The 12098-nt window shown below is 43.2% G+C and overlaps 1 protein-coding gene across 4 annotated transcripts in view; it reads left to right on the forward strand.

Moving 5' to 3' along the window:
* fer1l6 (fer-1 like family member 6) overlaps nt 1-12098 on the forward strand; it is a 59714-nt gene that overhangs the window by 1928 nt on the left and 45688 nt on the right. For all 4 annotated transcript variants that reach the window (XR_015125283.1, XM_086265566.1, XM_086265567.1 and 1 more), the window contains exons 2-7: nt 2381-2492; nt 3869-3923; nt 4097-4228; nt 4343-4405; nt 4514-4592; nt 10693-10849. Coding sequence is in view for 3 of the 4 variants with exons in the window: in XM_086265566.1 (XP_086121692.1) it covers nt 2381-2492; nt 3869-3923; nt 4097-4228; nt 4343-4405; nt 4514-4592; nt 10693-10849 (598 nt within the window). In the remaining variant the exon portion in view is untranslated. The remainder of the gene's footprint in view (nt 1-2380; nt 2493-3868; nt 3924-4096; nt 4229-4342; nt 4406-4513; nt 4593-10692; nt 10850-12098) is intronic.

The raw sequence follows: 12098 nt of genomic DNA on the forward strand, positions 1-12098 counted from the left end.
GTTTCCCACCTTGGCTCAGGCGATTAGAGGATCATCAGGGGTCCTTTTGTCCCTCTGTGGGGGGAAACTCCCACTAGGTTTATATCTGGGACTCTCCACCATTTGACCTTAGAACTGAAGAAGCTTCTTGGATGAGAGGTGAAACGTCTTCAAGCAACTTAAAGAAGTCCAAACGCTTTTCTTTGCAAGCTCCTATGACTACGATGACCTGGATGAGTCTTCACAGACTTTAAGGCACACCACAAAAATATTTAAGGAAAGTAACTCTGAATTAGTGTGCAGACATTTTAACTTTGTAACTTTGTTATCAGCAAAGTCCTTAATGGGTGTAATACCTGCACCTTTGTAAGGTGACCATCAGAGTTCAAAGTAGAGGAAGGCAACGAATGATGATCTTGACTGGTGTAAAAGTCTCTCACAGCTGACACACGGACCCTGCTCGACAGGCTGCACTCATCTGGCATGGGGTTAGCAACTAGCCTTCACTCAGCGACTGAGTTTTCACTGTAGCAGTCCCCCAGACCAAGGAATATTTCCACTTCAAGATTCATTCAGAATCTAACAGTGCTGAGGTGTGCCAATACACCGTGAAAACTAAACAGAAATACAAAATACATCTTTTAGTTCCAAGGGCTGCAATGTGTTAATGTCGCGAGAGTTCGGTATCACGCTGCTTCGCGCTTCATTGAGAGCTGCCTACCGGCACATGTGCACCACAAAATGCGGTCTGAGCTTGAAGTGCAGCTTGCCACTAACTAAGCGACAGAGCCCTCTACTGGACACTAGCTGTAGCTGTACAGGCTTATATCAATAAACGAAAAACAGACCTTTACACATATTCCATTCAAGGCCATAACCTGCTGATATTTTTTATAAACTGTTTGATTAACACACATCTGAACATCACATTGTAAACACACTCACACGCAGAGAGACAGAGCTCAATAATTAAAAACGTGTGCAGCAGCTTTTGGTCTTTTATAAATAAAACAGATGCACAAACTCCATTTAGGTTTCAAATTAACAATCAAATAAAATCCATCTCAAAACATGTTTCTTGTCTATTTCAGTACCATGACAGGCAGCTTTAAACTCAGTAAGTAGGGAGTTGAATTACTATAACAAATCTAGTGTTATGGTTTTTAACTCATTCACTGCCATTGACGTCTATAGCCGTCAATTGCAGTGAATGAGTCAATGGGTTTAACTCATTCACTGCCAATGGCTGGCAGTGAATGAGTTAATTATGAGGTTTTTTTCTCCTAAATTCCTTTTTAAAAAGTAGTTGTCACATTCATGTTTCAGTTTCAGAATTAACTGTGTGTTACAAGTGGTTTGAGGAGGATTTCATTATCATCTGCTCTTCACAGTATATATCTCAGCTATAAATAAGACACATACACAAGCCAACATTACAGTGACTGATGTGTATGGTAGCACTACAATAACCACTGTCTGATGTTTACTCTCTTCTACTTGGAAATTCTTGTACTACTGTGACTTTTATGTGCGTATCTTTCCTGTCATCTTGCGTGCGTTAAAGATGGGTGATGGCTGCCTTCTTGATCCAGCATTAAAAAGAATAGAAAAGAAATATACTCACTTCACCTTTAGGAAAATCTAAATTATCTAATGAATCGTGGTACTGAGCTAATCCAAAAGTAATAGATTGAGTTCAAAATTTAAATTATTTTAAAATTAATTTAAAATTTGCACAATGACATGTCATTTTTCTTTGCCTCATATTCCTTCATTTCTTTGCCCTTTTCAGTTACATGCCTTTCACGATAGCTGGATCTCGCTCCTTGTTGCTCTGAGTCGTCAGCTTCTTCAGCAGGGTTACACATTTAGTTACTGTAGTGTGTATGTTGCTCTATGTGATAACGTCTGGACTTAAATTTAAGTGAGTGTTACTTTAACTTTTGGAAACAATGCTCACATCAGACGTTTACACCATGTAAATAAACAGATTAGCACAACGTTACTTTCAAGAAGAATAAACCCATTTTAATTTTTTCACTTACATTTTGAACAGATGCAAAACTTGAAAACCTGAAACGTTTAAGATCCACAAATGAATTACAAAAATAAGAAGGAGTTGAAAATACCAAGAGGAGCTTTAGGGTTATTTTTGAAAAAGACTAAATTAATTGAATTATAGGCAGCAGAACTGAATCAAATTAAAGCATTACAATAACTAATAAAGACATGTGGCCAGAGACAAAGGAAAGGGGATGGGGGCACTCATGCAAAAACAGTATATGCGCATGGTTGCGCATTTTTCATGTACACACAATTCCACCAAACTATCACTACTGACTGGCCTTTAAGATCTTTTCAGTCAGGAAAGAATCCTGAAATTGTTTGTTTATGCTTATAGACAGTGAGGTGGAGGCCGCTCCTGAAGCTTCTCTCCTACTGGAGGGAGAAAACACTGACGATAAACCAAAACAATCTGCAGCAAGAACCAGAACAATCCCGAACACTAACAGGTACGAGTTTTCATGCTTACAGTACCAATCAGATTATCTCTGTCTACACAGGTGTTTCCATGGTAACACTTCTAGGAAAATATTATGCGTCAGTGGTGACTGGTGGTAACAACATTTTGGGGTTGGAACTGGGTCAATAAAAGAAGATGTTATGAACCCGACAATGGGGGAAATAATCCTTTCCTCTCCCAGTGAATTGATAAGTTAGCTCTCTGAGAAAGAAACGAACAGTCTCTAATTTTATGGTAGTTTCATTGTATAACATAAAAGTTATAAATTGTTGGTATGCACAGCGGTACAGTGTTTCTTGTAGTTGGTCACCAGGTTTGCATCCATCTCAGGAGGGGTTTTAGCCGACTCCTCGCTCTACAGATACTCTCTCCTGTAGACGTCTTGAAAGCTGCTGGACTGGACAACATTGCCCTCTCTAGCACCGCTGTTGGAGAGTCCAGCTCCACACTCCAAAGGGTTACTGTCCTTAAGGATCCATTTTTTTGAGTATCTTAGTGACCCTCAATGTGCTGCCCAGCTTGCAACAGCACAGAGGATAACACTGGAGTCTTTTAGCCTCCATTTCAAGATTGATCAAAGACGTCCTACCAACAGTTAATCTTAAATATGATCAGCCTGTCTATGCTATCAGCTACGTACCACGGGCTTTCAAGCTGGCGGTAGTTAAACCATTACCTAAAAACCCATCGCTGGACTCAGGTCCATCCATCCATCCATTCGCGTCCACTTATCCTTTTCAGGGTCGCAGGGGGCGCTGGAGCCTATCCCAGCTGTCATAGGGCGAGAGGCGGGGTACACCCTGGACAGGTCGCCAGTCTGTCGCAGGGCTAACACACAGTGACAGACAACCAGTCGCACTCACATTCACTCGCACATTCACACCTATGGGCAATTTGGATTAACCAATCCCCACTAAGTGCATATCTTTGGACAGTGGGAGGAAGCCGGAGTACCCGGAGAGAACCCACGCAAACACGGGGAGAACATGCAAACTCCTCACAGAAAGACCCCAGCCTGATGGTGGAATTGAACTCAGGACCTTCTTGCTGTGCGGCAACAGTGCTAACCACTGTGCCACCGTGCTCTTAGCTAATTATAGTCTTACTTTACATTTATTTTTTTGGAGTTTTGGTTGATGTCCTTCTCCATCAAAATGAAAATACTATAAAAATTGAAAATTTTTAAGTTTTTGGAAGTAAGCCAACTTAAAAATTCAGCAGGTGATCAAATAATTATTTCCTTCACTGTAATATTTAATTGTAGAAACAATAGCCAACTAGAGAAGTAACCGTGTGCCTAAATACACCTGAACTGTGTTTCTCTACTAGCAATAACCTCATTTGTCTCTGACTCTCTTTCCATAGGTCCAAACTGAATACTCGCATTCAGGACAGTGAAGCGAAACCCCAGAGCTTCCAGGTAATCGCATCCACAATTCGCTGGTAGTCTACTAGATGTGTTTCTTTTAATGTACTGAGAAATGTGAGTGCTGGTATTTCATATTTTCAGTTGTATGTAAACTGGACAATTGTCTTAACCCTGATGGGAACACATGCTCTAATAACACATGCTATTGTTTATCTGGCTCATAGATTGCCATTAATATCACAGAGGCCAGACAGCTTGTGGGGGAAAACATTGACCCGAGCATAGTGATAGAGATTGGTGATGAGAAGAAACAGACATCAGTCAAGGAAGGAACCAATGCTCCTTTTTACAATGAGGTAAAAAATAAAAATAAACAAAAAGAACCCATTTGAACCAGCTGTGCATCAGTACAATAGTTTACTGTGCATTAACACAATCTGTCACCCTGTCCTGTCATTTCTTTCCATCAGTATTTCGTGTTTGACTTTTTTGCCCTCAAAGATGTCTTCTTCGACAAAGTGATCAAGCTGACGGTGGGTAAAGACTGCAGCGAAACGTTTCTGGCATCTCTAAACGATTGGTTCAAAAATCCACAGTTTAGCTTTTAAGTAATTTTAATTCTGCCTTCATTCTCTCTCCAGGTTTTACACTCTAAAATGCTGAGGAGTTTCTCTGTCGGATCCTTTAAGTTAGATGTGTGGACAGTCTACAAACAGCCAGGTATCCTAAATTTTTAATATGCAATATGTTGCCAAACGTATCATACACACCAGTCCAAATAACGGAATTCAGTTATCAGCATGGAGACTACAAACATTAGAAAACAACTTAGAACAACCCGTTCTCAGTAAATTCCAGTGTGAGATGTGATTATCAATATTACTTAATTAATGTTATTTAAGAAAGTATTAATGTACAATATTAACACAAATGTTGCTGTTCAGTGCATTTTACCAAAGTTAGCTAAAGCTAATTTGCATCAGTATAGTCCCTTGTGAAGTCAGGTGATAGGATGCTACCTGTGCTACAAGTCCAGTCATGAAATTTCCTCACTACTAAATATTCCACAATTAACTTCAATTCAATTTTATTTATATAGTGCCAAATCACAACAAAAGTCGCCTCAAGGCGCTTCATAGATACAGAGAAAAACCCAACAATCATATGACCCCCTATGAGCAGCACTTTGGCAACAGTGGGAAGGAAAAACGAGTGCGAGTGAAATTCTTGTGTGCGAGCCCCACAAGCAACAGAGATGTGCAAACACAACAACACAAACGAGCAAAATACAAGAATGGCCAACCTGAAACTGTGTGTATACTGTATAAACTGTGTATACTAAATATTTTCCTACGTGTGTGTGTGTGTGTGTGTGTGTGTGTGTGTGTGTGTATACACATTTTTACAAATTAAATAGTAAAAAAAAAAAAAAAAAAAAAAAAAAAAAATAATAATAATAATAATAAAATATATAAAATATACAGAGTTGAATATGTGCAGAACAAGTGGCATTTATATACAGTGTGGAGTGCATAATGTTGAAGTTCCAGTAGTGAAGCTGAGGTGTCTATGACGTGTTCAGCAGTCTGATGGCCTGGTGGAAAAAGCTGTCTCTCAGTCTGCTGGTACGGGACCGGATGCTGCAGAACCTCCTTCCTGATGGAAGCAGTCTGAACAGTTTATGGCTGGGGTGACTGGAGTCCTTGATGATCCTCCCCGCTTTCCTCAGGCAGCGCTTCCTGTAGATGTCTTGGAGGGAGGGAAGCTCACCTCCAATTATCCGTTCAGAGCACCGCACTACTCGCTGGAGAGCTTTGCAGTTGTAGGCGGTGCTGTTGCCATACCAGGTGGTGATGCATCCAGTGAGGATGCTCTCAATGGCACAGTGATAGAAGGTCCTGAGGATGCGGGGGCTCAGTCGTAGGTGTAGAGTGAGTACAGGAGAGGGCTCAGTACACACCCCTGTGGAGCACCAGTGTTCAGTGTGATGGGGGATGAGGTGATGCTGCCCAGTCTGACCACCTGGCGTCTGTCAGACAGGAAGCTAAGGATCCAGCTGCAGAGGGAGCTGCTCAGTCCTAGATCCTGCAGTTTCCTGTCCAGCTTCGAGGGAACGATGGTATTGAATGCTGAGCTGTAATCTACAAACAGCATCCTCACATACGTGTCTCTCTTCTCCAGGTGTGACAGGGCAGTATGTAGTGTCAGGGCTATGGCATCATCAGTGGACCTGTTGTGGCGGTATGCAAACTGTAGAGGGTCCAGTGAGTCGGGTAGTGCAGAGCAGATGAAGTCCCTGACCAGCTTCTCGAAGCATTTGCTTACGATGGGGGTCAGGGCTACAGGTCGCCAGTCGTTCAATGAGGAGATGGTGGAGGATTTGGGTACAGGGACGATGGTGGCCATTTTGAAGCAGGCTGGGACTACAGACAGAGAGAGGGAAAGGTTGAAGATGTGCGTGAACACTCCAGCCAGCTGAGCCGCGCATGACCTGAGGACGCGGCCGGGAATCCCGTCCGGACCAGTAGCTTTGCGTGCGTTCACCTTCCTGAAGCACTTCCGCACATCCTCCTCAGACACAGTGTGCGCACTGACATCATCCGCGGTGCGCACACTGTCCGGTCTCATGGTGTTCGCCGTGTTGAATCTAGCGTAGAATACGTTTAGATCCTCACACAGAGAGGCCGTGGTCTGCGGTGTGCTGGTTTTCCCTCTAAAGTCTGTGATCGTGTTTAGTCCCTGCCACATACTCCGAGGGTTGTCAAACTGTTGCTCCACCCTGTCCCTGTGCTCACGTTTGGCTGCTTTGATCGTCTTCCGGAGTTGGTAATGTGCGTGTTTGTAGTCCGATGTGTTCGCGGAGGCAAAGGCGGTGTTCCGTGCCGCCAGTGCCGCGCGAACATCCCCGTTAATCCAGGGTTTTTGATTTGGGAAGGATTTGACTGTTCTGGATGGGACGACATCTTCCACGCATTTCCTGATAAATCCGCAGACTGAGTCTGTGTATTCATCAATGTCTCTGGCGGCCACGTGAAACATTTCCCAGTCCGCGTGATCAAAACAGTCCCGCAGCGCAGACTCCGATTGGTCCGTCCAACAGTGCACCGCCCTCCGGGTTGGAGCTTCCTGTTTCAGCTTCTGCCTGTAGGCGGGCAGGAGCAGGATGGAGCAGTGATCTGATTGGCCGAATGGGGCGCGGGGGAGGGCTTTGTACGCATCCCGGAAAGAGGTGTAACAGTGGTCGAGTAGCCGATCTCCACGAGTGTTAAAATGGATGTGTTGGTGGAGTTTGGGTGAGACTTTCTTCAGGTTTCCCTTATTAAAGTCTCCGGCTGTGATAAACGCTGCCTCTGGGTGTGCGGTTTCCTCACTGCTGATCGCGCTGTACAGTTCCCTGAGTGCTCGGTCAGTGTCGGCTTGTGGGGGAATGTAAACAGCCGTAATAATCACTGCTGTAAATTCCCTCGGTAGCCAGAATGGCCGGCACTTAATCATCAGGTACTCCAGGTCCGGTGAGCAGAAGGATTTGACCGGGTGCACGTTCGCATAATCACACCAGCTGTTGTTGATCATGAAACACACACCACCGCCTCTGCTTTTCCCAGTAAGATCCTGTGACCTGTCCGCGCGGTGCACAGAGAACCCCGGCAGTTGTATTGCGGAGTCCGGTACTTTGTCCGATAGCCAGGTTTCTGTGAGGCAGATCACGCAGCAGTCCCGCATCTCTCGCTGGAATGAGATCCGTGCCCGAAGCTCGCACAGCTTGTTCTCCAGAGACTGCATATTAGCCAGTAATAAACTGAGTAACGGTGGTCTGTAAGTGCGCCGTCTCAGTCGAACCAGAACGCCAGATCTTCTCCCTCTGCGTCGGCGTTTGCGGCCTCCAGGGCCAGAGAACAAAGGCGTCTCAGGTGAGATGAATGGGGGGTCTGCAAACGGAGGGTCCGTGTTGCAAAACTTGAACTCCGGAAAGTTATAAGAAGACCGTCTTTTATGTCCAGTAAGGTTTGTCGGTCGTACACAAGGAGACAAGTGCTGCTCGTGAAAAAATAAAGGAAAAGTAAAATTAAACACAGAAGAAAGCCGTTGCTTGGGGGAGCTCGCGACGAGGCTGCCATACTCGGCGCCATCTTGAACGTACAACGTAAATGCTGGGCCAACACCACATTAAGCCCTGTGGTTTTAGAATGGCATGTCTCTCACTTTAGGGTGGATGTAGCTCACGCGGTAGCACAGATGATCGACTTTAGGGAAGGGTGGTGTTTCATTCACTGGCTGCTCAGGTCTTCATGCCAAATATCCTTGGGAACGATACTAACACCAAGTTGCTCAGTGTGTGCGGATGTTAGATAGAAAGCACTTCAGCACAGAAAAAAGTGCTTGTATGAATGGGTGAAAAACACATGATGTGTAAAGCTCTTGGAGTGCTCCGAGAGAGCAGGAAAGAGCCATATAATAATCAGCAGAGGTGTGGACTCGAGTCACATGACTTGGACTCGAGTCAGACTCGAGTCATTAATTTTATGACTTTAGACTTGACTTGAAAAAATGTTCTAAGACTTGTGACTTGACTTGGACTTTTACACCAATGACTTGGGACTTGAATTGGACTTGAACCGGTTTACTTGAAAAGACTTGATATTTTACCCCAAATATAAAATTTAACATGCATATTATATAGAGATTGAAAATGTGACGTCATTCACGGGTAGAACCGCAAAGGATTCTGGGAACTCGTGGCAAGCGGTATTAGCGCACGCAGGCTTTCAATTGAAATCAGTCACACAGCGATAAAAAGAAACACAAAAATGGCAAGAAGCTGTTGTATTATTAACTGCAATAGCTGGTCGCATGACAGCCACGGGAAGCCGACGGGTAAAGAGATCGGTTGTTATCGGATTACGTCGCTGAAGAGAAATTGTTCAGCCATGTTTCCGAAGTAACAAAGACGCGACGGATGGCCTGGATTGCAGCCATTCAAAGATCAAATATAACGTCCCAGAACACTCCAGCTCACAGGTTAGTCTGCTCCAAGCATTTACACGAAGGTCAGTCTGCTGTTGTAGTTAACATAATTGGTGATATAGGTTACAAGCAAGTCTGGCGCTGAACAGAAATGGTCGCGCTATGCTCCTTTATTTATTGTGCATAAATAGTGAATTGTCCTGACACAATATTGTGTTTCGCTTCTGTTATTATGGTACATTGACAAAAACATATACTTTTATTCACAGGATAAAACAGGTTTTTTGTATCACTAATTGCCCAGTACGATTACAGCATACAGTATTATTGTCACTGCTACATTTCTGTGATGCTACCAGAAATTATTTCCACTACTAATTAATTACCATTGAGCTCAAAGGTCCTATTAATAAACGGTTAAGGAATGTGTATTTATGACGACAATTTGTGAGACTGGTAAACTTATGATACGTACGATGGTCTTTACTTTCTACACGGTGCATTTCAAGGTCCTGCACCCATCCGTCGGTAAACTGTACCTGGGCTTGTTGCAGTGACCTGAAGTTACTAAACTTCATGAGTGTATGCACTCACTCCAAGAACCGTATGATTATAAATATGCATATAAATATGCTAAGATGAGATAGCTGACTTCATCTAACTAGCAAATGTTGTCCAGGCTACGTTGGTGATACAGTTTTTTTTAATGTGTACGATATTTTTGTCATGCGATTTTAAAGCTGGTCCTACAACCGCATCCAAGAATAACATGCAGCTTATCTCAGAACTGTCGGTGAAAATTATTCTTGGAGCTAGGTTTAATTGAGCTGCATTTTAAAGAGGTGCAATTTCACAATTTGTGTATATTTTCTAAGTTCACTATTTTGTCATGTGTTGAGAAAAACACAGATTTTAAAATTACATGGTCTAATATTTACATTTAGCATAACTGCAACATTATTTTTTCGTTTTTTTTTTTAAAGACTCGAAAGGACTTGAAATTCAAAGTTTCAGACTTGTGACTTGACTCGGACTTTTACACCAGTGACTTGAGACTCGACTCTGACTTGCCTGACATTACTTGAGACTTGACTTGAGACTTGAGGATAAAGACTTGAGACTTACTTGAGACTTGCAAAACAATGACTTGGTCCCACCTCTGATAATCAGACCATTTACTCAAGTTCATAGGTGTGTGAAGACAGACGAGGGAATAATTTTGGCAACATAGCGTATGTAAAGTAGCTTTTCTAGTGGAGAGTTTTAGCAGATTGGTCAAGATAAAGGCAAAGCAGCCTTTGAAAACTGTTTGCTTTGTGACGAACTCTGACCTGTTTGACTGTCACAAAAAACAAACCAACAACAAGACTCAGTGCCAAATTCTAATGAAGTGATCTTCTACAGAAATGTGTTTGTGCCAACTTGGCACAGACTCATGTCTGGTTATAGTTCGGGGCGATTGTGGCTCAAGAGTTGGGAGTTCGCCTTGTAATCGGAAGGTTGCCGGTTCGAGCCCCGGCTCGGACAGTCTCGGTCGTTGAGTCCTTGGGCAAGACACTTCACCCGTTGCCTACTGGTGGTGGTCAGAGGGTCCGGTGGCGCCAGTGTCCGGCAGCCTCGCCTCTGTCAGTGCGCCGCAGGGTGGTTGTGGCTACACTGTAGCTGCCATCACCAGTGTGCGAATGTGTGCGTGAATGGGTGGATGACAGGTTGTGTAAAGCGCTTTGGGGTCCTTAGGGACTAGAAAAGCACTATACAAATACAGACCATTTATTTCTCAGATTATTGATTTAATTTCATTTATTGAATTTACCTGTTCATAAATCACACTAGTGTCTCTTCCTTACTCCTGTAGGTCACCAGTTCATCAATAAGTGGGCAATGCTAACCGAAGGTGGTGACATTAGCACTGGGGTCAAAGGTTATATCAAGTGTGACATCAGCCTTTCATCGAAGGGAGATACCATGCAGCCAGGACAAAAAGCAAGTGATGCCGAGGAGCAGATAGACAAGTATGAACCATCTTTTTAATGTCATTCATAATTTAACTGACCCGATGTTTTTGTAGATTTCGTAGAAAGAAATTGTCTGTTTTGTTTGTTTTCAGTCTAGGATCCAGTTTTCAAGATATCATTTTCAATATGTCTGTGAAGGTTCTCAGTCATCCAGGTCACGGTAGTCTAAGGAGCTTGGAAAGAAAAGTCAGGACTTTTTAAAATAATAATGCACATAATTATTTTAGATTTCCATATCACTCCCATAGGGCTTACAGTTTTTTCTGATTGCTTAAGCACATTTTTTGTAACTATTGGCTAATTTTGCAAAACTCTTCACACAAATAAGAAAACCTGTCACCCAATAATCAAAACATTGTAGTTCTCTTGCAAAAGCAAACACAGCTAGATTAACTCTTCACACCTTCGTAAAAATGGTGTTTCCGTATCAAACAGTACACACAAGCCGTCATCTACTAAGCACACAATGCGCCAACTGCACACTGATGGTATGAATACAAAACACATCTGGCCTTTGCTTTCTCTGTGCACAAGGTAGGCTATGTCAGTTTGAGCTCATACTTCTGTCATAGATCCATAAGCATAGAGGGATCCAAACTTCAAGTACTGGTGTTTATTCAAACACATCAAAACAAACACAAGTGTTTATTTCCAAGTATAGGATTATTTGCAATCGCCATAATGACTATATGGGTTACTTGGTCTGCAGTGAACATGCTTCCTCTGCCCCAGCATCTGGTCATCTAGCAACTCTGTAAAGTAACAATTTCAGTATTTTTACATCAATGGTATTGGTGTGTTTCTCATTGGCATACGGCAGTGCTACAAATCTTTGTGCGAAGTGACTGTACTCACCGATTCTCATTTCAAGATGTCCTTATGGTGCTTGCTACAGTGTAGCGGCTCGAGTTAGGCTGGACCCGTTGGCCAGCTTCTCTCAGGGTCATTCCACGGTTGATTACATGGTCCACTATTGTAGCTCTGATGTCATCAGCAATTCTATTTCTTACTCTTCCTACCCTTCCTCTCCCCCCTCCTCATCTTCCTCTCCCCCTTCCTCGTCTTCCTCTTGCTCCTCCTTGTCCTTGTCGTCCTCTTCATCCTACTTCTTCACCTCCACGTCCTCTTCCTCGGCCTCCTCTACTTATCACTCTTTCTGCTCCCTCCATTGTACTCCGCACACACAGCTTACCTGTATTATAGTGCTTAGGCTGATTGCAAAGTGAACTGATTATCTAAAAAAGTT

Source organism: Aulonocara sp. 'chitande type north' Nkhata Bay, linkage group LG16 (assembly GCF_057382095.1).
Source record: "Aulonocara sp. 'chitande type north' Nkhata Bay isolate Kocher_YH1m ecotype deep benthic linkage group LG16, A_spYH_male_GT1.1, whole genome shotgun sequence".
In the NCBI taxonomy this organism is placed as follows: domain Eukaryota; kingdom Metazoa; phylum Chordata; class Actinopteri; order Cichliformes; family Cichlidae; genus Aulonocara; species Aulonocara sp. 'chitande type north' Nkhata Bay.